Source organism: Nerophis lumbriciformis, linkage group LG17, assembly GCF_033978685.3.
Source record: "Nerophis lumbriciformis linkage group LG17, RoL_Nlum_v2.1, whole genome shotgun sequence".
Taxonomy (NCBI): Eukaryota; Metazoa; Chordata; class Actinopteri; order Syngnathiformes; family Syngnathidae; genus Nerophis; species Nerophis lumbriciformis.
The window spans coordinates 41,196,358-41,218,857 of NC_084564.2; the positions used below are offsets into that span (position 1 = coordinate 41,196,358).

General features: G+C 43.0%; 3 protein-coding genes across 4 annotated transcripts in view; all 3 read right to left on the reverse strand.

Moving 5' to 3' along the window:
• Positions 1-12,197, reverse strand: part of otol1b (otolin 1b) — an 18,391-nt gene extending 6,194 nt beyond the window's left edge. The window contains exons 1-2 of one of the 2 annotated variants that reach the window (XM_061973242.2): positions 11,647-12,197; positions 7,813-7,984 (exon numbers count right to left, since the gene is read on the reverse strand). In XM_061973242.2, coding sequence (XP_061829226.1) covers positions 7,813-7,984; positions 11,647-11,785 — 311 coding nt within the window. In that variant the 5' untranslated portion in view covers positions 11,786-12,197. The remainder of the gene's footprint in view (positions 1-7,812; positions 7,985-11,646) is intronic. The other variant, XM_061973243.2, reaches the window with a different exon arrangement.
• A 1,143-nt stretch (positions 12,198-13,340) lies between these two features.
• The window catches only part of LOC133614883 (serine palmitoyltransferase small subunit B-like), a 60,172-nt gene continuing 51,012 nt past the window's right edge, over positions 13,341-22,500 (reverse strand). The window contains exon 3 of the mRNA XM_061973244.1: positions 13,341-13,487. The gene's annotated coding sequence lies outside the window, so the exon portion shown is untranslated. The remainder of the gene's footprint in view (positions 13,488-22,500) is intronic.
• Positions 13,398-22,500, reverse strand: part of LOC133614884 (serine palmitoyltransferase small subunit B-like) — a 24,117-nt gene continuing 15,014 nt past the window's right edge. Inside the window, exon 2 of the mRNA XM_061973245.1 lies at positions 13,398-13,487. The gene's annotated coding sequence lies outside the window, so the exon portion shown is untranslated. The remainder of the gene's footprint in view (positions 13,488-22,500) is intronic.

A 22,500-nucleotide genomic window follows, 5' to 3' on the forward strand; every position in this document is an offset into this window, starting at 1 on the left:
TAAAAGTAGATTCCATGAAATGCTCAGTCATTCACAAACAAGGACGGGGCGAGGGTCACCGCTTTGTCAACAAATGCGTGAGCAAATTGTTGAACAGTTTAAGAAAAAAACTTTCTCAACCAGCTATTGCAAGGAATTTAGGGATTTCACCATCTACGCTCCGTAATATCATCAAAGGGTTCAGAGAATCTGGAGAAATCACTGCACGTAAGCGGCTAAGCCCGTGACCTTCCATCCCTCAGGCTGTACTGCATCAACAAGCGACATCAGTGTGTAAAGGATATCACCACATGGGCTCAGGAACACTTCAGAAACCCACTGTCAGTAACTACAGTTGGTCGCTACATCTGTAAGTGCAAGTTAAAACTCTACTATGCAAGGCGAAAACCGTTTATCAACAACACCCAGAAACGCCGTCGGCTTCGCTGGGCCTGAGCTCATCTAAGATGAACTGATGCAAAGTGGAAAAGTGTTCTGTGGTCTGACGAGTCCACATTTTAAATTGTTTTTGGAAACTGTGGACGTCGTGTCCTCCGGACCAAAGAGGAAAAGAACCATCCGGATTGTTCTAGGCGCAAAGTGTAAAAGCCAGCATGTGTGATGGTATGGGGGTGTATTAGTGCCCAAGACATGGGTAACTTACACATCTGTGAAGGCGCCATTAATGCTGAAAGGTACATACAGGTTTTGGAGCAACATATGTTGCCATCCAAGCAACGTTACCATGGACGCCCCTGCTTATTTCAGCAAGACAATGCCAAGCCACGTGTTACTTCAACGTGGCTTCATAGTAAAAGAGTGCGGGTACTAGACTGGCCTGCCTGTAGTCCAGACCTGTCTCCCATTGAAAATGTGTGGCGCATTATGAAGCCTAAAATAGCACAACGGAGACCCCCGGACTGTTGAACAACTTAAGCTGTACATCAAGCAAGAATGGGAAAGAATTCCACCTGAGAAGCTTCAAAAATGTGTCTCCTCAGTTCCCAAACGTTTACTGAGTGTTGTTAAAAGGAAAGGCCATGTAACACAGTGGTGAACATGCCCTTTCCCAACTACTTTGGCACGTGTTGCAGCCATGAAATTCTAAGTTAATTATTATTTGCAAAAAAATAAAAAATAAAGTTTATGAGTTTGAACATCAAATATGTTGTCTTTGTAGTGCATTCAACTGAATATGGGTTGAAAAGGATTTGCAAATCATTGTATTCCGTTTATATTTACATCTAACACAATTTCCCAACTCATATGGAAACGGGGTTTTGTATGTAGTATCGGCTGAAAACAGAAGATCTGAGTGTGTTTTATTGGAGCGCTGCAGTGTCGTCCTTCTGATTCTTCCTGTGTCACAACGGGGACAAGAGAAGAGGCGCTGTGTGTGTGTGTGTCTGGGCGTGGGTGTGGGGAGTGGAAGGGGTGTGTCTGTGTTTACTAACAAGACATCATCGTGGAGCTGAAGCCGAGTTTCTTAACATGGAGATATTCTAGACTGACCATGCGTCCTCTTTTCCCCGGACATGTCTTCTTTTGCGGGGCTGTCCGGGCGGAGTTTCTTAAATCCCTCAAATGTCCGGCTTTTTGAGTTAGGGTTGCGTGTATTTTCAATGTACGTTCAGGGTTAAGAAGGGGTTAAAAACAAAACAGGGAGGGGCAGAGACAGAGAGAGCAAGAGAAAGAGGGAGTGGATTGATTGATTGAGACTTTTATTAGTAGATTGCACAGTACAGTACATATTCCGTACAATTGACCACTAAATGGTAACACCCCAATAAGTTTTTCAACTTAAGTCGGGGTCCACGTTAATCAATTTCTTTCAAACTGTCATTGCTCAAAACATAATATTGAATCAAAATCAATGTTATTATGAATGATTGACCTATCCAACGTTCCGATTACGTCACATCAAATATTCCACTTTGAAAAATATTTTTGGTGGAAGATTTTGCATATTTTGTGTGTTTGCCATTAAAAACATAGTTGTGTTTGACAAAAAAAGGGTGGAAAACAAACAAACAAACAAAAAAACAACATAAAAAAAACTAAAACATTTTGAAATGAGGAATAGAAGTTGATGTAGACTCCAGTGATTTAAGCATTAAATATAAAATGTATGTATGCCCTGGCATACCATTATCATCATTTCATGACCCAAGCAAAACACTTTTTACACTTTTATACTGAAATAAATACACCTACAACTATTTAAATAAAAACATAGAAAAAACTACCACCAGCGGTACAGTTTAGATCCATGAAGGAAAGAAGAAAATGAATGAATGTTTATTTCTGAATATATTTACATATGTTTACAATTTTTTTTTGTTTTTAATGAATTAAAGGGGAACATTATCACAATTTCAGAAGGGTTAAAACCATTAAAAATCAGTTCCCAGTGGCTTATTATATTTTTCGAAGTTTTTTTCAAAATTTTACCCATCACGCAATATCCCTAAAAAAAGCTTCAAAGTGCCTGATTTTAACCATCGTTATATACACCCGTCCATTTTCCTGTGACGTCACATAGTGATGCCAACACAAAAAAACATGGCGGAAAGAACAGCAAGCTATAGCGACATTAGCTCGGATTCAGACTCGGATTTCAGCGGCTTAAGCGATTCAACAGATTACGCATGTATTGAAACGGATGGTTGTAGTGTGGAGGCAGGTAGCGAAAACCAAATTGAAGAAGAAACTGAAGCTATTGAGCCATATCGGTTTGAACCGGCAATGAAAATCGTAGGGAGGAAAGAATATGAGCCTATACAGAGCATCTATGAGCAGGCAGTTAGGAAAAAAGCTAAGAAAATTATTTCCAACTCACAACACCCACTCTTTCCTGAATATGGAACCCTGCCATCAGGGAGAAGACTCCGGGTCCCACTATGCAAATCTAACCGCCTTAAATTATCATTTGTCCCAGCCTCCATTAAGCTGACCAACAATGTGCAATAGAATTTTAATACATAGGTTAGCACTTTTTTTTTTTTTTTTTAGCACATAGCACTTTAGCACATAGCACTTTAGCACATAGCACTTTAGAACTAAGCACTTTAGCACACAGCACTTTATCTATGAGCTCTAGTGCACTGCACATTGGTACTTTATCTTTATCTCCATACTGTAGATTTTATGCCTACATCAAAGTGCCACCTATGTCTATCAAGCTCCATGTTCTGATGTTTAAATGTCAGTTGTATGGTTGTGGTTGTGTCTGTGCTTGTGTTTTTGTTCTGTTGTTTTTGGGTATGTTAAGAAAGCAATGATGCACTGTGCCCAAGACAAATTTCCCCGCGGGGACAGTAAAGTTGAACCTTGAACCTTGAACCGTATGCAAGCGAAACCGACACGACAGCCAGCGACACGGGAGAAAGCGAGGACGAATTGGGCGATCGCCTTCTAACCAACGTTTGGTATGTGTTTGTTTGGCATTAAAGGAAACTAACAACTATGAACTAGGTTTACAGCATATGAAATACATTTGGCAACAACATGCACTTTGAGAGTGCAGACAGCCCAATTCTCATCAATTAATATATTCTGTAGACATACCCTCATCCGCGCTCTTTTCCTGAAAGCTGATCTGTCCAGTTTTGGAGTTGATGTCAGCAGGCCAGGGAAGCTAGGGTCGATTTGGGGTTTAGCTCGCTCGTCTGCGGGAACAAACTGCCGCCATTGCTTGCCGTGCTAGCGAGGTCCTTTGTCCCTGAATTGCTCACACACTCCGGCAGATTCAATGGGGGTCTGGCGGCAGATTTCTTTGACTTTATGGTTGGAAATGCATCTGCTTTGAGTGTCGCAGGATATCCACACATTCTTGCCATCTCTGTCGTAGCATAGCTTTCGTCGGTAAAGTGTGCGGAACAAACGTCCGATTTCTCGCCACTTTGGCATCTTTGGGCCACTGGTGCAACTTGAATCCGTCCCTGTTCGTGTTGTTACACCCTCCGACAACACACCGACGAGGCATGATGTCTCCAAGGTACGGAAAACAGTCGAAAAAACGGAAAATAACAGAGCTGATTTGACTCGGTGTTTGAGAAAATGGCGGATTGCTTCCCGATGTGACGTCACAACGTCCGAGAGCGAATAATAGAAAGGCGTTTAATTTGCCAAAATTCTCCCATTTAGAGTTCGGAAATGGGTTAAAAAAATATATGGTCTTTTTTCTGCAACATCAAGGTATATATTGACGCTTACATAGGTCTGGTGATAATGTTCCCCTTTAAAGTAACATTTATGACAACCTTTTTCCAAAACACAATATAGAATGTGAGATATAAAAGCATATGTTTACGTTGTGACGTCACATCGGGAAGCAATCCGCCATTTTCTCAAACACCGAGTCAAACCAGCTGTGTTATTTTCCGTTTTTTCGACTGTTTTCCGTACCTTGGAGACATCATGCCTCGTCGGTGTGTTGTCGATAGGGATACTTGCCAACCTTGAGACCTCCGATTTCGGGAGGTGGGGGGCTTTGTCGGGGGTGGGGCGGGGCGTGGTTGGGGTGGGGGGCGTGGTTAAGAGGGGAGAAGTATATTTACAGCTAGAATTCCCCAACTGGAGTATTTCATTCATATATGTATATATATATATATATGTATGAAATACTTGACTTTCAGTGAATTCTAGCTATATATATATTTATTTATTTTATTATATATATATATATAAATAAAAGAAATACTTCAATTTCAGTGTTCATTTATTTACACATATACACACACATAACACTCATCTACTCATTGTTGTACTTGAAAGTACAATGCAATACAATTCCGGGGCAATGGCACCTATCAAATACACAGTAATGAAAACACAGTTGTTCTACTAACTGTACTGTGTGTTATGAGAGTAGAGTAGGTGTGTGTGTGGCCCTTTAGTAGGTGACAGCATGTGAGGTGAGTGACGTCAGTGAGTGTGTGGGCGAGAGAAGAGAGGGAGCGTAGTGTGAGTGCGGGGAGGGACTAGTTGGTTTTGTTTTGGATTGGCTGTGTGCAAGCAATCAATAAAGCAAGATTTGCAACTAATCGCCGGACTCATCATTCACCCTAAAGTCGTCCGCTGTGGAGACCCACTTACCCACGGGTAAGGTGAAGGGTGTTGCCCCGAGCATACATCGGCCCCGGAGAAGTGTCTCCCCTGCGCTCTTAGACTATGGTCTCGTTCTTCTGCTTCGTCTCCTTGTGTGCGCACACTGGACTCAGGTCCGCATGGAGCTGGAGGGGGCGTGGCCTCCAGAAATTGGACGTTTGTTCCGCACACTTTACCGACGAAAGCTATGCTACGACAGAGATGGCAAGAATGTGTGGATATCCTGCGACACTCAAAGCAGATGCATTTCCAACCATAAAGTCAAAGAAATCTGCCGCCAGACCCCCATTGAATCTGCCGGAGTGTGTGAGCAATTCAGGGACAAAGGACCTCGGTAGCACGGCAAGCAATGGCGGCAGTTTGTTCCCGCAGACGAGCGAGCTAAACCCCCTGGATGTCTTGGCTCACACCGTCCCTTATGCCACCGAAGATGATCAAGAGAAGAATATCGACCCTAGCTTCCCTGGCCTGCTGACATCAACTCCAAAACTGGACAGATCAGCTTTCAGGAAAAGAGCGCGGATGAGGGTATGTCTACAGAATATATTAATTGATGAAAATTGGGCTGTCTGCACTCTCAAAGTGCATGTTGTTGCCAAATGTATTTCATATGCTGTAAACCTAGTTCATAGTTGTTAGTTTCCTTTAATGCCAAACAAACACATACCAATCGTTGGTTAGAAGGCGATCGCCGAATTCGTCCTCGCTTTCTCCCGTGTCGCTGGCTGTCGTGTCGTTTTCGTGGGTTTCGCTTGCATACGGTTCAAACCGACATGGCTCAATAGCTTCAGTTTCTTCTTCAATTTCGTTTTCGCTACCTGCCTCCACACTACAACCATCCGTTTCAATACGTGCGTAATCTGTTGAATCGCTTAAGCCGCTGAAATCCGAGTCTGAATCCGAGCTAATGTCGCTATAGCTTGCTGTTCTATCCGCCATGTTTGTTTGTGTTGGCTTCACTATGTGACGTCACAGGAAAATGGACGGGTGTATATAACGATGGTTAAAATCAGGCACTTTGAAGCTTTTTTTTAGGGATATTGCGTGATGGGTAAAATTTTGAAAACCATCCATCCATCCATCCATCTTCTTCCGCTTATCTGAGGTCGGGTCGCGGGGGCAGCAGCCTAAGCAGGGAAGCCCAGACTTCCCTCTCCCCAGCCACTTCGTCCAGCTCCTCCCGGGGGTATCCCGAGGCGTTCCCAGGCCAGCCGGGAGACATAGTCTTCCCAACGTGTCCTGGGTCTTCCCCGTGGCCTCCTACCGGTTGGACGTGCCCTAAACACCTCCCGAGGGAGGCGTTCGGGTGGCATCCTGACCAGATGCCCGAACCACCTCATCTGGCTCCTCTCGATGTGGAGGAGCAGTGGCTTTACTTTGAGGGTGAGAAGCTCTGTCATCCGGGGGGATGACAGAGCTTCTCACCCTATCTCAATCAATCAATCTTTATTTATATAGCCCTAAATCACAAGTGTCTCAAAGGGCTGCACAAGCCACAACGACATCCTCGGTACAAAGCCCACATACGGGCAAGGAAAAACTCACCCCAGTGGGACGTCGATGTGAATGACTATGAGAAACCTTGGAGAGGACCGCATATGTGGGTAACCCCCCCCCTCTAGGGGAGACCGAAAGCAATGGATGTCGAGTGGGTCTGACATAATATTGTGAGAGTCCAGTCCATAGTGGATCCAACATAATAGTAAGAGTCCAGTCCATAGTGGGGCCAGCAGGACACCATCCCGAGCGGAGACGGGTCAGCAGCGCAGAGATGTTCCCAGCCGATGCACAGGCGAGCGGTCCACCCCGGGTCCCGACTCTGGACAGCCAGCACTTCATCCATGGCCACCGGACCTGTGCCCCCCCCCCTCAAGGAAAAAGGGAGAGCCCCGCCACCCGGCGGAGGAAACTCATTTCGGCCGCCTGTACCCGTGATCTTGTCCTTTCGGTCATAACCCAAAGCTCATGACCATAGGTGAGGATGGGAACGTAGATCGACCGGTAAATTGAGAGCTTTGCCTTCCGGCTCAGCTCCTTCTTCACCACAACGGATCGATACAGCGTCCGCATTACTGAAGACGCCGCACCGATCCGCCTGTCGATCTCACGATTCACCTTTCCCTCACTCGTGAACAAGACTCCTAGGTAATTGAACTCCTCCACTTGGGGCAAGATCTCCTCCCCAACCCGGAGATGGCACCCCACCCTTTTCCGGGCGAGAACCATGGACTCGGACTTGGAGTTGCTGATTCTCATCCCAGTCGCTTCACACTCGGCTGCGAACCGATCCAGTGAGAGCTGAAGATTTGGAACTTCGAAAAATAAAATAAGCCACTGGGAACTGATTTTTAATGGTTTTAACCCTTCTGAAATTGTGATAATGTTTGCTTTTAAAAAAAAAAAAGAAGAAAAAAATAAGTAACTAAATAGTTACTTTTCACAGTAACGCATTACTTTTTGGTGTAAGTAACTGAGTTAGTAACTGAGTTGCTTTTGAAATAAAGTAACTGTAACTGGTTTTCATTAACTAACCAGCGACACCACATGGTATATTCGTCAGAACGAATAGTAGCACTGGCAACAAAATAGGGTTGCACGTTTTAACTCATTTTTACCATCATGAGTGCAGTGGTTTGTTTAGTAGTAGATGAGTTTAACGACACAACAATTAAGAGTGAAAGGCTGTACATGAAGTATGCACAAGGTGAAAATGCGAAGACTTACCCAGCTATGCATAAATGGTCTATTAGCCTATCTCGCGGTGGTTTGGAGGCATCCCCTGCTGCTCCAGCTCCATCTGATACCTCTGCCAGGCTGAAGCAAGAAGGGGACAACAAGGGGAAGGTCTGAAATCCAACAAGGGTAGCCCGGACGGGCCGCAAGGAGAACCACTGTGCTGTGTGCAGAAAGAGTACTTTTGTGACACGGGATACCAGGAGCTCTCCGCTTACTTAACCGCGAGCTCGGCGAAGGAGCAAAAGCCTTTTGGACGACGGGTCACACGATACGGATGGCTTTCTTCCAGCTTCCAAGCAGCTAGGATGCTCTTAATGTGGGGACAAAGCAATGCTAAGAAAGTTCCGGGACAGAGGCCAGATTGCTAAAGCTCCCCCGTTCTGTGTACAGAGTCAAATACATCTAAAACTATAATGATAAGCAGAGGTGGGTAGTAACGCGCTACATTTACTCCGTTACATCTACTTGAGTAACTTTTGGGATAAATTGTACTTCTAAGAGTAGTTTTAATGCAACTTACTTTTACTTTTACTTGAGTATATTTATAGAGAAGAAACGCTACTTTTACTCCGCTACTTTTATCTACATTCAGCTCGCTACTCGCTACTAATTTTTATCGATCTGTTAATGCACGCTTTGTTTGTTTTGGTCTGTCAGACAGACCTTCAAAGTGCCTGCCTTACTGGTGACGTTTCACTCCGTTCCACCAATCAGATGCCGTCACTGGTGACGTTGGACCAATCAAACAGAGCCAGGCGGTCACATGACCTGACTTAAACAAGTTGAAAAACTTATTGGGGTGTTACCATTTAGTGGTCAATTGTACGGAATATGTACTTCACTGTGCAACCTACTAATAAAAGTTCCAATCAATCAATCAAAAGTGTGAAGGAAAAAAGACACTTTTTTATTTCAACCGTACATCCCGTCACAAGCCTAAAGACTGACTGCACAGTTCCTGTCTTCACAATAAAAGTGCCGCTCCATCGCGCCTGCGCTTTCAAAATAAGAGTCTCCGAAAGCCAGCGCAAACAAGCTACGGAATTTGCCGCCAATGTATTTCTTGTAAAGTGTGTGAAAACGAATATGGAAGCTGGACAAATAAGATACCAAAAACCAACCACTTTCATGTGGTATTAGACAGAAAGGAGGAACTTTTTTTCTCCTGCATTTGAAAACGTGGACGTTAAGCACTGCTGTCTGATTACAATCAATGCAAGTCATCAGAATCAGGTAATACACCAACTTATATTCTTGTCAACATGAAAGAAAGGAATCTATATGTGTTAAACATGCATGTATATTCATTAAAACACCTTTAACATGTAAACAAAAACGGCAAAATAAATAAATATAAATGACATACTGTATATATCAATGTATGTATGTATATATATATATATATATATATGATATGTGTGTGTATGTTACTCATCAGTTACTCAGTACTTGAGTAGTTTTTTCACAACATACTTTTTACTTTTACTCAAGTAAATATTTGGGTGACTACTCCTTACTTTTACTTGAGTAATAAATCTCTAAAGTAACAGTACTCTTACTTGAGTACAATTTCTGGCTACTCTACCCACCTCTGATGATAAGTGAAGGTTGCTACACCACATCATATCACTAAATATCGCACAAATATGCTTCCCATATGTTGACAGATGACACTTATCTGATTGTTGCTTTTCGGTTGATCATCTTAAATTCAATGTCACACTTGATTGAATACAAACTGCAAAATGTGTCAAAACTTAGACACCTTCTGTGTTGTATTGTTTTTCCTGACAAATACACCTTGTGTCGTTTGAATCACTAAGTTGCTGTGTTCTACAAAACACCCCCTGTTTAGAGATGCGCGGTTTGCGGGCACAACCGCGGAGTCCGCGGATTATCCGCGGATCGGGCGGATGAAATGAAAAAAAATTAGATTTTATCCGGGGGTCGGGTCGGGCGGTTGAAATAAAAAAAAATTAGATTTGAAATAGATTCAGGCGGGTGGCAGTTAAACCAATTCGGAAATATATCCATCCCATCCATTTTCTACCGCTTATTCCCTTTGGGGGTCGCGGGGGGCGCTGGAGCCTATCTCAGCTACAATCGGGCGGAAGGCGGTGTACACCCTGGACAAGTCGCCACCTCATCGCAGGGCCAACACAGATAGACAGACAACATTCACACTCACATCCACACACTAGGGCCAATTTAGTGTTGCCAATCAACTTATCCCCAGGTGCATGTCTTTGGAGGTGGGAGGAAGCCGGAGTACCCGGAGGGAACCCACGCAGTCACGGGGAGAACATGCAAACTCCACACAGAAAGATCCCGAGCCCGGGATTGAACCCAAGACTACTCAGGACCTTCGTATTGTGAGGCAGATGCACTAACCCCTCTGCCGCCGTGAAGCCCTCGGAAATATATATACATAGTTAAATGTTGTTACCCACATACGAAAAACGAGCAGGCACCTGCATATGCCACAACAGAAGAAAAAAAAAGAAAAGAGATGGACACTTTTACGGAGCGGAGAAGGGACGCCTCGCCGGGGTCCGGGACCGAGGCCCCTTCCCCCGAGAGGGCCCCACCGGGAGCCGTAGCTGAGGCGATCCGCGAGAAGGGCCCGACGCACGTCCAGGGTCACCACCGCGCCCACCGCACCGACACCCCGCCCCGTCCGCCTTCGCCGCGGCCGGCGTCACGCGCAGCAGGTAAGCAGCTTACCTGCCCGCCACCCCTGTTGCCGGGGGCGCGTAACAGGGGTCACTCCGCGCGCAGTGCGCTCACGAAAGGGGTGGGGCTCACCCTGGTTGATATAGACAGCAGGACGGTGGCCATGGAAGTCGGAACCCGCTAAGGAGTGTGTAACAACCCACCTGCCGAATCAACTAGCCCTGAAAATGGATGGCGCTGGAGCGTCGGCACCATACCCGGCCGTCGCCGGCAGCGAGACGCGCTTGGAGGTGCGCTCAGCGCGGCTCCCATATGATTGCGCACTGGTGTGCGTCTGGGTCGTGACAGCGTGGCACGCGAATGTCTGTGCTGCATTGGATCAGTCTCCTTTCTTTAACAGGCAAAAGCTTTATAACCTCACTAATGCCTTGCATCGTCTATATTAGATATATAACAACGGGCGGGTGCGGGCGGGTGCGGTTCTGATCAAATGTTAGAAACGGGTGGATGGCGGATGGTTGACAACTTTCTGATGCATTTGTGGATGAAATAATTGCCTATCCGCGCATCTCTACCCCCTGTAGCTTGAGGGTGTTTTCAAATCACTACAGAATTTGGGACACATATTTAGAGGACTGACAAGCAAAGGTCTGTAAAACACATAACATGCTCGACGTGACGTGTGGGGTAAAACAAATCAACTTGAATTAACTTAGCGCATTTAAACACATTTTGAGACAAATAAGTGCTAACAACTCATGAACGTGTGGCTAGGAATGAGTGGAATGCTTAAAGTCCTCCACCCAGTGCTGCTACATAGCCCCCACCAAGCTGATCACCTGTCCCCAGAAACCACAGTGTTCACTTTGAAGTCATTGAAATGGTATGGGGGCCCACGGTGCCGTCAAGTCCGTTCTGGCGTCCTGCCAGCCACTCCTTCTCCTCAGCCGTAATCAACAACTGGAGGACCACCACGTGATTCTACTGCAGCAACAACACATTGTGTCAGAGATTTTTTTGGAGAACTCGTGCAGTGACTCATCAGCTTAGGCCAGAGTCCCGTATTCATCTCCACCGCGGCTGTTGTCTGACCTATTTTGGCGACAGCCAACATTGTCGAGAGTTTGTCGGGCTACGAGGTGCACCTACCGAAGTCGGTCTTGCAGTCTGCCATAATAATCCAAACCGGGTTTGCCATCTGGCCCGAACGCCAGATCAACAGGCTTGCAAAGTTCTCGTCCAAACCATCTGGTATGCCCATGGGATCAGCGGCAGATGAAGGTCTCATTAAGCCAGGGTCCACTTGAAGCAATTAAGCAGCCCGCCTTCTGCTGGGTGTATGTGAAGCATGAGAAGATTGTCTGTTGGGTTCTTCCAGCCGTGGATGGCAAGGCTCTCTCTCAGTCGTCCTCAAATGAGCTTCCATCGGAGTCTCCAATCAGTCCGGTTCTCCAGCTCCGTAGAGCTTTCAGCTCCAACATCTTTCTTCAGGATGTCCACGTACGTTAGCGCGGGACGTCCTCGCGATCGATGCCCGTGCGTTGGTTCCCATAGGACCAGCCTGCTGGCCGGGAGATCCCGATGTCTGTGGCAGTGGCCGGCCAGCCTCATCCTCCTAGCTGTTACCTTCTTGCTGAGCCTCGGCAGTTGCCCGTACAGGTCCTTGTTGGTGATGTGGATGTTCTGGTCCACAATCAGAACAGCTCGTATCATTCTGGTGTAGCACCCATCTAGGGACTTCTGCAGGGTGGATGTCAGGGTCCAGCTTTCGCAGCCTTACAGGAGGACAGAATCCACAGTGGCGTTGAATAGACTCAGCTTTATGTGTCGGGGGAGATTCGAGCTCCACACTCTGGCCTATCGTGAGTGGAGAGCTTTCATCTCGGGTTCCAGCATGGAGATGGCAGTCCATTCAGGTCACTGGTCAGACTCTACCCACTCTCAAACACAGCCAATGAATAGGTCTATCTGCTGGCGCTGTAGCTGGACTGGGTCAACTTCTGCTATACCCTGGGTCATCGTCAATGCTGTAGGGTCACCAACTCTACTTCCTCCAGCCACTGGCGTTGTCGACATTCCTTGCAGGGACACCTGGACTGGGCGTCAGCATTCGTTTGTTGACGATTTGGAAGTTATAATCCTGCAGCGTCTCTCCATCCATCTGGCCAGCTTCCCCTTTGGTTATTTGAAGTTGAGGAGCCAGGTGAGCAAGTCATGATCTGTGAGCAGATAGAACTGCTGTCTGTACAGGTAGGGATGTTACTGGCTGAAGGCCGGTTGCCGAAAGCCAGCAGTTCTTGTCTTGTGAGCCAGGAAAAGCTGCAATCACGGCGATGCGGGGGCTCTGGGAGAGGTAGCACCTTTTTTCCGCAGCTCTACTCCTTGTTGAGTCGACAAGTACATTGGTTCTCTCTTAGTCTCCTACATCTCTCACGTCTGGCTGTCCAAGCCAACCCCTGGGCAACGGCTTCAGCTGGCCGGGCAAACTTGGTGAGGGGACGGTGTTGGTACGGCACTGTTGGGTGAATAGTTCACAGGATTGAACTAACGGCCAGGACCGAGTTGTGTTTCAGGCAGACGTCCATGTACCTGGACCAAGGAGGAGATTGGCTGAGGTCACTGGACAGAATGGGTTCATTAGCTGAGTAAGACAACCACGTTATGCGAAGACAAACTCAAAAAACCTGGAGACTCTTGTCACCAGCCGCCATGCCTTGGCATTCCGTTGGATATTGACCTGAAGGATCAAAGAGTTGTAACATATCAGTAATCTTAGCAAAGGCGAAACTATCCACGTATGTTTACCAAGACCTGGACTTGGATGGACTCAATGAAAAGGAATGTCTCCGTCATCATCGAAATCGATGGACAGCCATAGATAGAAATTGTCCGGAAGTAATTTTCTGGTAAAACTCTTGTGCTGATTGCCACTGGATGTTTGAGCCATGGACACGCTTGAGTTGCCAAAGACCCCACATCCTCAGATAGATCTATGACAGGAGGAAAGGAAGGAAGGAAATGAAATGTAGGAAACAAAAGAAGAAGGATAAGGTGTCAACAGAGCATGTAAACATAAGAAGATTGTATTTAATTTAATTTTCAACAAGCTTTTTACCAGTTTGGGTGCATTGGTAATTTGTTAGAAGTTGTTAACTTTGTGACCCTGATCTTTGTGGTCCTCAGTTGCCAAACGGGTTTCTTGTAGGCTTCTCTACTCTGATCTCTCAGTTCAATTCAGACCACACACAAATGGCGTTCATCTTACAGCGCCTCGCTTTGCTGGTCACAGTAGTCTCAGGTACTTTGCACACACACACACACACACACACACACACACACACACACACACACACACACACACACACACACATTCTTGTATTTGTTACCTTCTTGAGACCTCCGAAAAATGCCTACCTCTTCAGGACCACCCTTTCTATATAAAGATTTGCAGTTACAACATTATTAATATATACATACTATGCAAATATAAAACAAAAGCTTGTTGTAAAAAAGGTCACAATTTCACAAGAAAAACTTAGAATTTTGGCAGTATTATAATAAAAGTTGTACTTTTACTCAAAGCAAGTCAAAATTTTACAAGAAAAACTGAACATTTGTTCTAACTATCGTGGGATCACACTCCTCAGCCTTCCCGGTAAGGTCTATTCAGGTGTACTGGAGAGGAGGCTACGCCGGATAGTCGAACCTCGGATTCAGGAGGAACAGTGTGGTTTTCATCCTGGTCGTGGAACTGTGGACCAGCTCTATAATCTCGGCAGGGTCCTTGAGGGTGCATGGGAGTTTGCCCAACCAGTCTACATGTGTTTTGTGGACTTGGAGAAGGCATTCGACCGTGTCCCTCGGGAAGTCCTGTGGGGAGTGCTCAGGGAGTATGGGGTATCGGACTGTCTGATTGTGGCAGTCCGCTCCCTGTATGATCAGTGCCAGAGCTTGGTCCGCATTGCCGGCAGTAAGTCGGACACGTTTCCAGTGAGGGTTGGACTCCGCCAAGGCTGCCCTTTGTCACCCATTCTGTTCATAACTTTTATGAACAGAATTTCTAGGCGCAGTCAAGGCGTTGAGGGGATCTGGTTTGGTGGCTGCAGGATTAGGTCTCTGCTTTTTGCAGATGATGTGGTCCTGATGGATTCATCTGGCCAGGATCTTCAGCTCTCACTGGATCGGTTCGCAGCCGAGTGTGAAGCGACTGGGATGAGAATCAGCACCTCCAAGTCCGAGTCCATGGTTCTCGCCCGGAAAAGGGTGGAGTGCCATCTCCGGGTTGGGGAGGAGATTTTGCCCCAAGTGGAGGAGTTCAAGTACCTCGGAGTCTTGTTCACGAATGGGGGAAGAGTGGATGGTGAGATGGACAGGCGGATCGGTGCGGCGTCTTCAGTAATGCGGACGCTGTATCGATCCGCTGTGGTGAAGAAGGAGCTCACCTATGGTCATGAGCTTTGGGTTATGACCGAAAGGACAAGATCACGGGTACAAGCGGCCGAAATGAGTTTCCTCCGCCGGGTGGCGGGGCTCTCCCTTAGAGATAGGGTGAGAAGCTCTGTCATCCGGGGGGAGCTCAAAGTAAAGCCGCTGCTCCTCCACATGGAGAGGAGCCAGATGAGGTGGTTCGGGCATCTGGTCAGGATGCCACCCGAACGCCTCCCTAGGGAGGTGTTTAGGGCACGTCCGACCGGTAGGAGGCCGCGGGGAAGACCCAGGACACGTTGGGAAGACTATGTCTCCCGGCTGGCCTGGGAACGCCTCGGGGTCCCCCGGGAGGAGCTGGACGAAGTGGCTGGGGAGAGGGAAGTCTGGGCTTCCCTGCTTAGGCTGCTGCCCCCGCGACCCGACCTCGGATAAGCGGAAGAAGATAGATAGATAGATAGATAGAACTGAACATTTGTGCAATATTACGATAAAAGTTGGAATTTTACTCAATAGCAGTCGCAATTGTACAAGAAAAGATTAAAATTTTGGCAATTCTATGAAAATGGTTGTAATTTTACTCGACAAAAGTCACAATTTTACAAGTAAACTTAAACATTTTGGCAATATTATAATAATAATCGGGATTTTACTTGGCAAAATTATGACAAAAGTGTTACGTCTTCGACGCATGGCTGAGATTGTCGTGTTCCTTCCAAGGCAGAAGACAAGCAGGAGCGGCGTGCAGGTAAGATTTAAGTTATTTTTAATTCTTTTTAAGGCAGGATCAAAATTACAAAAACAGAGGACGCTAGCAAGCGTGGAGCTAAACAAAAACCAAAATGTCACCAAGGGTGAAAAACGGGGAATGCTGGACGGCAGAATAATCTAAAAAGCGAGGAGAAAACCAGGGGAACGTAAATGTTGCATGAAGCAAACATTGACCCAGCACTTACTGCTGGGTGACAGGAAACTATAAAGGGGAGTGATTAGCCAAAACACCTGGTGGAAACACTAATTGCAAATCTAAGACAGGTGAGGAGAATTTGGGGGCGGCATGGCGTAGTGGGTAGAGCAACCGTGCCAGAAACCTGAGGGTTGCAGGTTCGCTCCCCGCCTCTTACCATCCAAAAATCGTTGCCGTTGTGTCCTTGGGCGGGACACTTCACCCTTTGCCCACGGTGCTACTCACACTAGTGATGGGTTGATGAGGCATCATGAAGCGTTTCGACACATTGCAAAACTGTATTGATACTGTGTCGATACTGTGTCACTAAATACTGACATCTGCTGGACATTAAAAATCCCTACAGGCAACCTATGGACCGACTCAACTGACACTGATTTGATGCCCTAGTACAGGGGTCACCAACCTTTTTGAAACCAAAAACTACTTCTTGGGTACTGATTAATGCGAAGGGCTACCAGTTTGATACACACTTAAATAAATAAATATATTGTCATTTGTAAGTTACACGTAAGTGTGATTTAAACAAGAATAGCTAAATAAATACATTTATATATATATATAAAAAAATGGGTATTTCTGTCTGTCATTCCGTCGTACATTTTTTTCCCCTTTTACGGAAGGTTTTTTGTAGAGAATAAATGATGAAAAAAACACTTAATTGAACGGTTTAAAAGAGGAGAAAACAAGAGAAAAATTTAAAATAAAATTTTGAAACATAGTTTATCTTCAATTTCGACTCTTTATAATTCAAAATTCAACCGACAAAAAGAAGAGAAAAACTAGCTTATTTGAATCTTTTTGAAAAAATTTAAAAAAGAATTTATGGAACATCATTAGTCATTTTTCCTGATTAAGATACATTTTAGAATTTTGATGACATGTTTTTAAATTGGTTAAAAATCCAATCTGCACTTTGTTAGAATATTTAACAAATTGGACCAAGCTATATTTCTAACAAAGACAAATCAGTATTTCTTCTAGATTTTCCAGAACAAAAATTTTAAAAGAAATTCAAAATACTTTGAAATAAGATTTAATTTTGATTCTACAGATTTTCTAGATTTGCCAGAATAACTGTTTTGAATTTTAATCATAGTAAGTTTGAAGAAATATTTCACAAATATTCTTTGTCGAAAAAACAGAAGCTAAAATATTTATTATTCTTTACAATAAAAAATAAATAAATTTACTTGAACATTGATTTAAATTGTCAGGAAAGAAGAGGAAGACATTTAAAAGGTAAAAAGGTATGTTTGTTTAAAAATCCTAAAATCATTTTTAAGGTTGTATTTTTTCTCTAAAATTGTATTTCTAAAAGTAATAAGAAGCAAAGTAAAAAATAAATGAATTTATTTAAACAAGTGAAGACCCATCCATCCATCCATTTTCTACCGCTTATTCCAAGTGAAGACCAAGTCTTTAAAATATTTTCTTGGATTTTCAAATTCTATTTGAGTTTTGTCTCTTTTAGAATTAAAAATGTCGAGCAAAGCGAGACCAGCTTGCTGGTAAATAAATACAATTTTAAAAATAGAGGCAGCTCACTGGTAAGTGCTGCTCTTTGAGCTATTTTTAGAACAGGACAGCGGGCGACTGATCTGGTCCTTACTGGTGACCGCGGGCACCGCGTTGGTGACCCCTGCCCTAGTATATACAATAATATAAACCAAGTCATTGTATTTCATTTAGGATTATTTCATATCTTCATTTAAATAAAAATATATTTTTATCTTTTTTAGATACAGTCAATAAATAATGTGAACATGTATCGTAACATGGAAATCTAAGAGAACGTGTTGTGGATGATTGTGGACTGGGAATTTTTTTAATTTTATTTTTTACACATTTTTATAAAAAAAAAAAAAAAAAGTTTTTCCGACGTATTACATTTTAGACGATTTCTCTTCTTAGTTATTATTTCACCGGCTGTAGAAAAGAGCCGCTCACAGGGCACAGAGGAGGCGACACAGTTGGCGTATCGGTCACGTGACCAAAACAGCTCATGATCGGTCACGTGACTTTCTAAAAGCGGTACGCGCGCCGACACGGGGTTTTGCTCTATGAGCTCGACGCATGCGCCGATGCATCGGTGTTGCATTGGACCCATCACTAACTCACACCGGTGAATTGAATGATGAATGATAGGTGGTGGTCTGAGGGGCCGTTGGCGCAAATTGCAGCCACGCTTCTGTCAGTCTACCCCAGGGCAGCTGTGGCTATTAAAGTAGCTTACCACCACCAGGTGTGAATGAATGATGGGTTCCACATGTAAAGCGACTTTGGGTCCTTAGAAAAGCGCTATATAAATCCCAGTTATTATTATTATTAGAATCAGTGCCCATGGAAACCAACAATAAACAGGGAAAGAGGGTGCACCCAGGAAACAGACTAAAACAGAAACATAACCAACATAAATCATGTCATGATCCGGGTAACGGATCATGACAAAAGTCATAATTTTACTCAAAAAATGTGACTGTTTTACGAGAACAACAAAAACATTGGCAATATTGTGATTAAAGTCAGAATTGTATGTGACTAATGTCACAATTTTTGCATTAAAAAGTAATCATTTTTACATAAAAAAGTAATAATTTTACGAGAAAATATTGCAATATTACAAAAACAGAAAGAATATGAGAAATTGTTCCCAATTTTATAGCAAAAAAAAGTCGACACATTGTGAGAAAAAGACTACTTTAGTTAATTTTTTGTTGGTAATTTGTTTTTAATCTTCATTATTTACTTCAAGTTATTACAGTAATTCTCTATATACATTTTTTTTTTTTTTTTAAATTAATTTTGGCCAAAGTAAGTGCATTTCAATTTAAAGTCAGAATTGTATGTGACAACTGTCACAATTTTTGCATTAAAAAGTAATCATTTTTACATAAAAAAGTAATAATTTTTACATAAAAAAGTAATCATTTTTACATAAAAAAGTAATCATTTTACGAGAAAATATTGCAATATTACAGAAACAATATGAGAAATTGTTCCCAATTTTATAAGAAAAAAAGTCGACACATTGTGAGAAAAAGACTGCTTTAGTTAATTTTTTTTTTTTTTTTTTAATTTGTTGTTGGTAATTTGTTTTTAATCTTCATTATTTACTTCAAGTTATTACAGTAATTCTCTATATACATATTTTTATTAATTTTTTATTAATTTTGGCCAAAGTGAGTGCATTTCAATATCTTAAACACACTTGTTATTTCATATGTTGGCCAGAGGGGGAGTACTTCAAATTTTTACAAACACTTGTTATTTCATAGGGGGAGCACTTTTAAAAGCGACACACAGTCAATGTGAAAAATCCCTCCTTTTTAGGACCACCCTCATTTTGATAGATGTCACCACCAATGAGACATTGTCTATTTCAGGGGTCGGCAACCCGCGGCTCCGGAGCCGCATGCGGCTCTTTAATCACTCTGATGCGGCTCAGCTGCATACTTGCCGACCTTCCCGGGAGTCTTCGGATTTCGGTGCCTCTCGCAGAAAATTCCCGTGATTAATATTCTCCGATTTTCACCCTAACATTATTAATTAGGGTGTGCCATGATGGTACAGCATTTGGCGTCCTCTACAATCTGTACACAAATCATGCCAGCCCAGTCTTTTGTTGTATGCATCAACTACTTGAACATGTAAGTGACAGCAAGGCATACTTGGTCAACAGCCACACAGGTTACACTGACGGTGGCCATATAAAACAACTTTAACACTCTTACTAATAATGCGCCACACTTTGAACCAAAACCAAACAGGAATGACAAACACATTTCGGGAGAACATCTGCACCTTAACACAACATAAACACAACAGAACAAATACCCAGAATCCCATGCAGCCCTGACTCTTCCGGGCTACATTATACACCCCTGCTACCACCAAACCCCCCCCCTCTCCGTGCGTCGGATGAGGTGGGCGGGGTTTGGTAGCGGTATAATGTAGCCCGGAAGAGTTAGGGCTGCATGGGATTCTGGGTATTTGTTCTGTTGTGTTTATGTTGTGTTACGCTGGTCTATTAGCTGCAATGTTATTGGGACCATGATTTATGTTAGCTGTGTTCGCTACGTCAGGAGGGGATTATTTGCTTTTAAAATGTGTACAAGGTAATTAAATGTCTTTATTTGTTGACACACGGTAGTCCTTCTCATGTAGGATTAAACAACGTTTAGGTTATTTTAAGGTGAGAGATTTATAGGCTATTTTATGTACTATTTATAAAAATGTTATTGACGTGTTTCAGTGTGACGAGTCAATGTAGTTTAGGGCAGGGGTCCCCAAACTTTTTGATTCGGGGGCCGCATTGAGTTAAAACAATTATATATATATATATATATATATATATATATATATATATATATATATATATATATATATATATATATATATATATATTCCTCGCGCACTAATTGACTGAAAGAGCGTGCACTTTGGCGGGAAAATGCATTTTTAGACAATAAGATTTACCTGAGCGGCCGAGAGTAACACGCGGTAGATAATGGATTAGAAAGGACGGGGGCCGTAGTTTGGGGACCCCTGGTTTAGGGCCTGCTTGCAAAGTAATAGCATACCTGCCAACTTTTGAAATCAGAAAAACCTAGTAGCCAGGGTCCAGGGGCCGCAGGCCCCGGTAGGTCCAGGACAAAGTCCTGGTGGAGGGTTCAGGGCTTCGCCCCCCGACGCAAAATGATTGATTGCATTCAGACAGGTTTAAAATGTTGCTAAAACCATCACTTTTCTATCAGTCACAGTGACTTTTCAAAACAAAAATATTACAGCAAAAATCATATGGGTTGATTGACATGTTTATTCTGTAAGCTAACTTCAATAGTTTGAAATTATTTTGACAGTTAATGCCAGTTATCCTGTCAACCTTTCACAAGACTTCAATTTGTTCATTGAAAGTATAAACACTTTTTACAGTAAACAAATGGTAAAACAGTACTAAACAATTCCATTAAAAAAAAAAATTGCTGTCATTATTAACTTTCTGTCCAAGCTTGTATAATCTACTGCCTTGTTCAATTGTAAAAAATATTCTGTGCCTAAAATTCACATTTCTATCACAATTATCATACTGTAAACATGGTAAGCTAACTTCATTAAAATTAATAGTCCTGTCAATAGCATGGAATTACAATTCAAATGTAGTTTTTTTTGTAAGCCTTTCAAAAGAATTCAAAATATGAAAAATTAATGAAAATTAATTGAAGCCATCAGACACTTGAAAAGTGGCACATCACATCTCTAATGTAATCATTTGAACTTTTCAACAGAAATAGCACTGCAAAAATATTAAGGACATACTTCTGTATTTTGGTAGTTATGCTGTCAACATTTAACAAGATTTCTTCAACTTGGACTTGAAAGCATAAATAGTATAAACACTTTTAACAGTATAACAGTGCTAAACAATTCCAATAGATAACATTGGTGTCATTACCTTTTTGTGGCTAAAATCCAAATTTATTCTATCAGATTGATCATACTGCAAAAATGATATGGTAACTTTATGATAAGTTTACTTGAAGTGGCATAAAACACTGAAAGTGATTGTTCCTATAACCCCTTTGTTTCAAATGTTTGTTCCACTTGTGGCAGTCGGGCACCAGCATACCGTCTTTGACAGCTTGAAGTGGCATAAAACACTGAAAGTGATTGTTCCTATAACCCCTTTGTTTTAAATGTTTTATGCCACTTCAAGTTGTCAAAGACGTGCTGTGAAATACAGCCGACAGGATTGCGCACCAAACACGAAGCAAGGCCAAAGCGCATGCATGGTGCAGGAGAACAAAGGACTTCTTTCATTTAAGGTTTGTGATAAACCATCAAACTCATTCGTTAAAAGGACTCTATAGTAATATAAAGCGAATTTTTCTGGACATTATCATGCAAGAAAAGTTTATTTTTGGGGCCGCGATCACCGCGTAATGATTTTTAAAGGTTGCATTACAAACATTTAACTGTCCCATGTGATCAGCCAGTGCGATTGGAAATCCATGCTCAATTATTGCCTCCGTAAATAAAACTTCGGCATTTATCACATCCAAAGAATCTGTTTGGGCGACGAAAAACGTTGAAAGTTTTCCACTTGTATCGCTAGCAACGGCATTAGACTTGTGTTTTTTTGTCCCAACGTGGTCTTTTACATCGCTAATTCCTCCGTGTCCGATCGAAAAATCTTGTCTGCACAAGGTGCAATTCGCGTAGTTTTCACCCTTTTTTTTTTTAAATTAATGAAAAACCGTATTTTTTATCACTGCAACCGTAACCCGGAATAGGTTGATGAAAACCGTATGAATTACGGGAAAACCGGAGTAGTTGGCAGGTATGTAATAGCCCCTTTATATGCTGCAAATAAAAACAGGTTATTGTTATTTGTTTTTCTCTTCATTTGTAATAGTATATACTAGTGTTGTCCCGGTACCAAAAATTATTTTTATACTTTTCGGTACTTTGATACTTTTCTAAATAAAGGGGACCTCAAAAAATGTCATTATTGGCTTTATTTGAACAAAAAAAAACTTAGTGTACATGAAACATATGTTTATTATTGTCATTTAGTCCTTAAATAAAATAGTGAACTTGTCTTTTAGTAG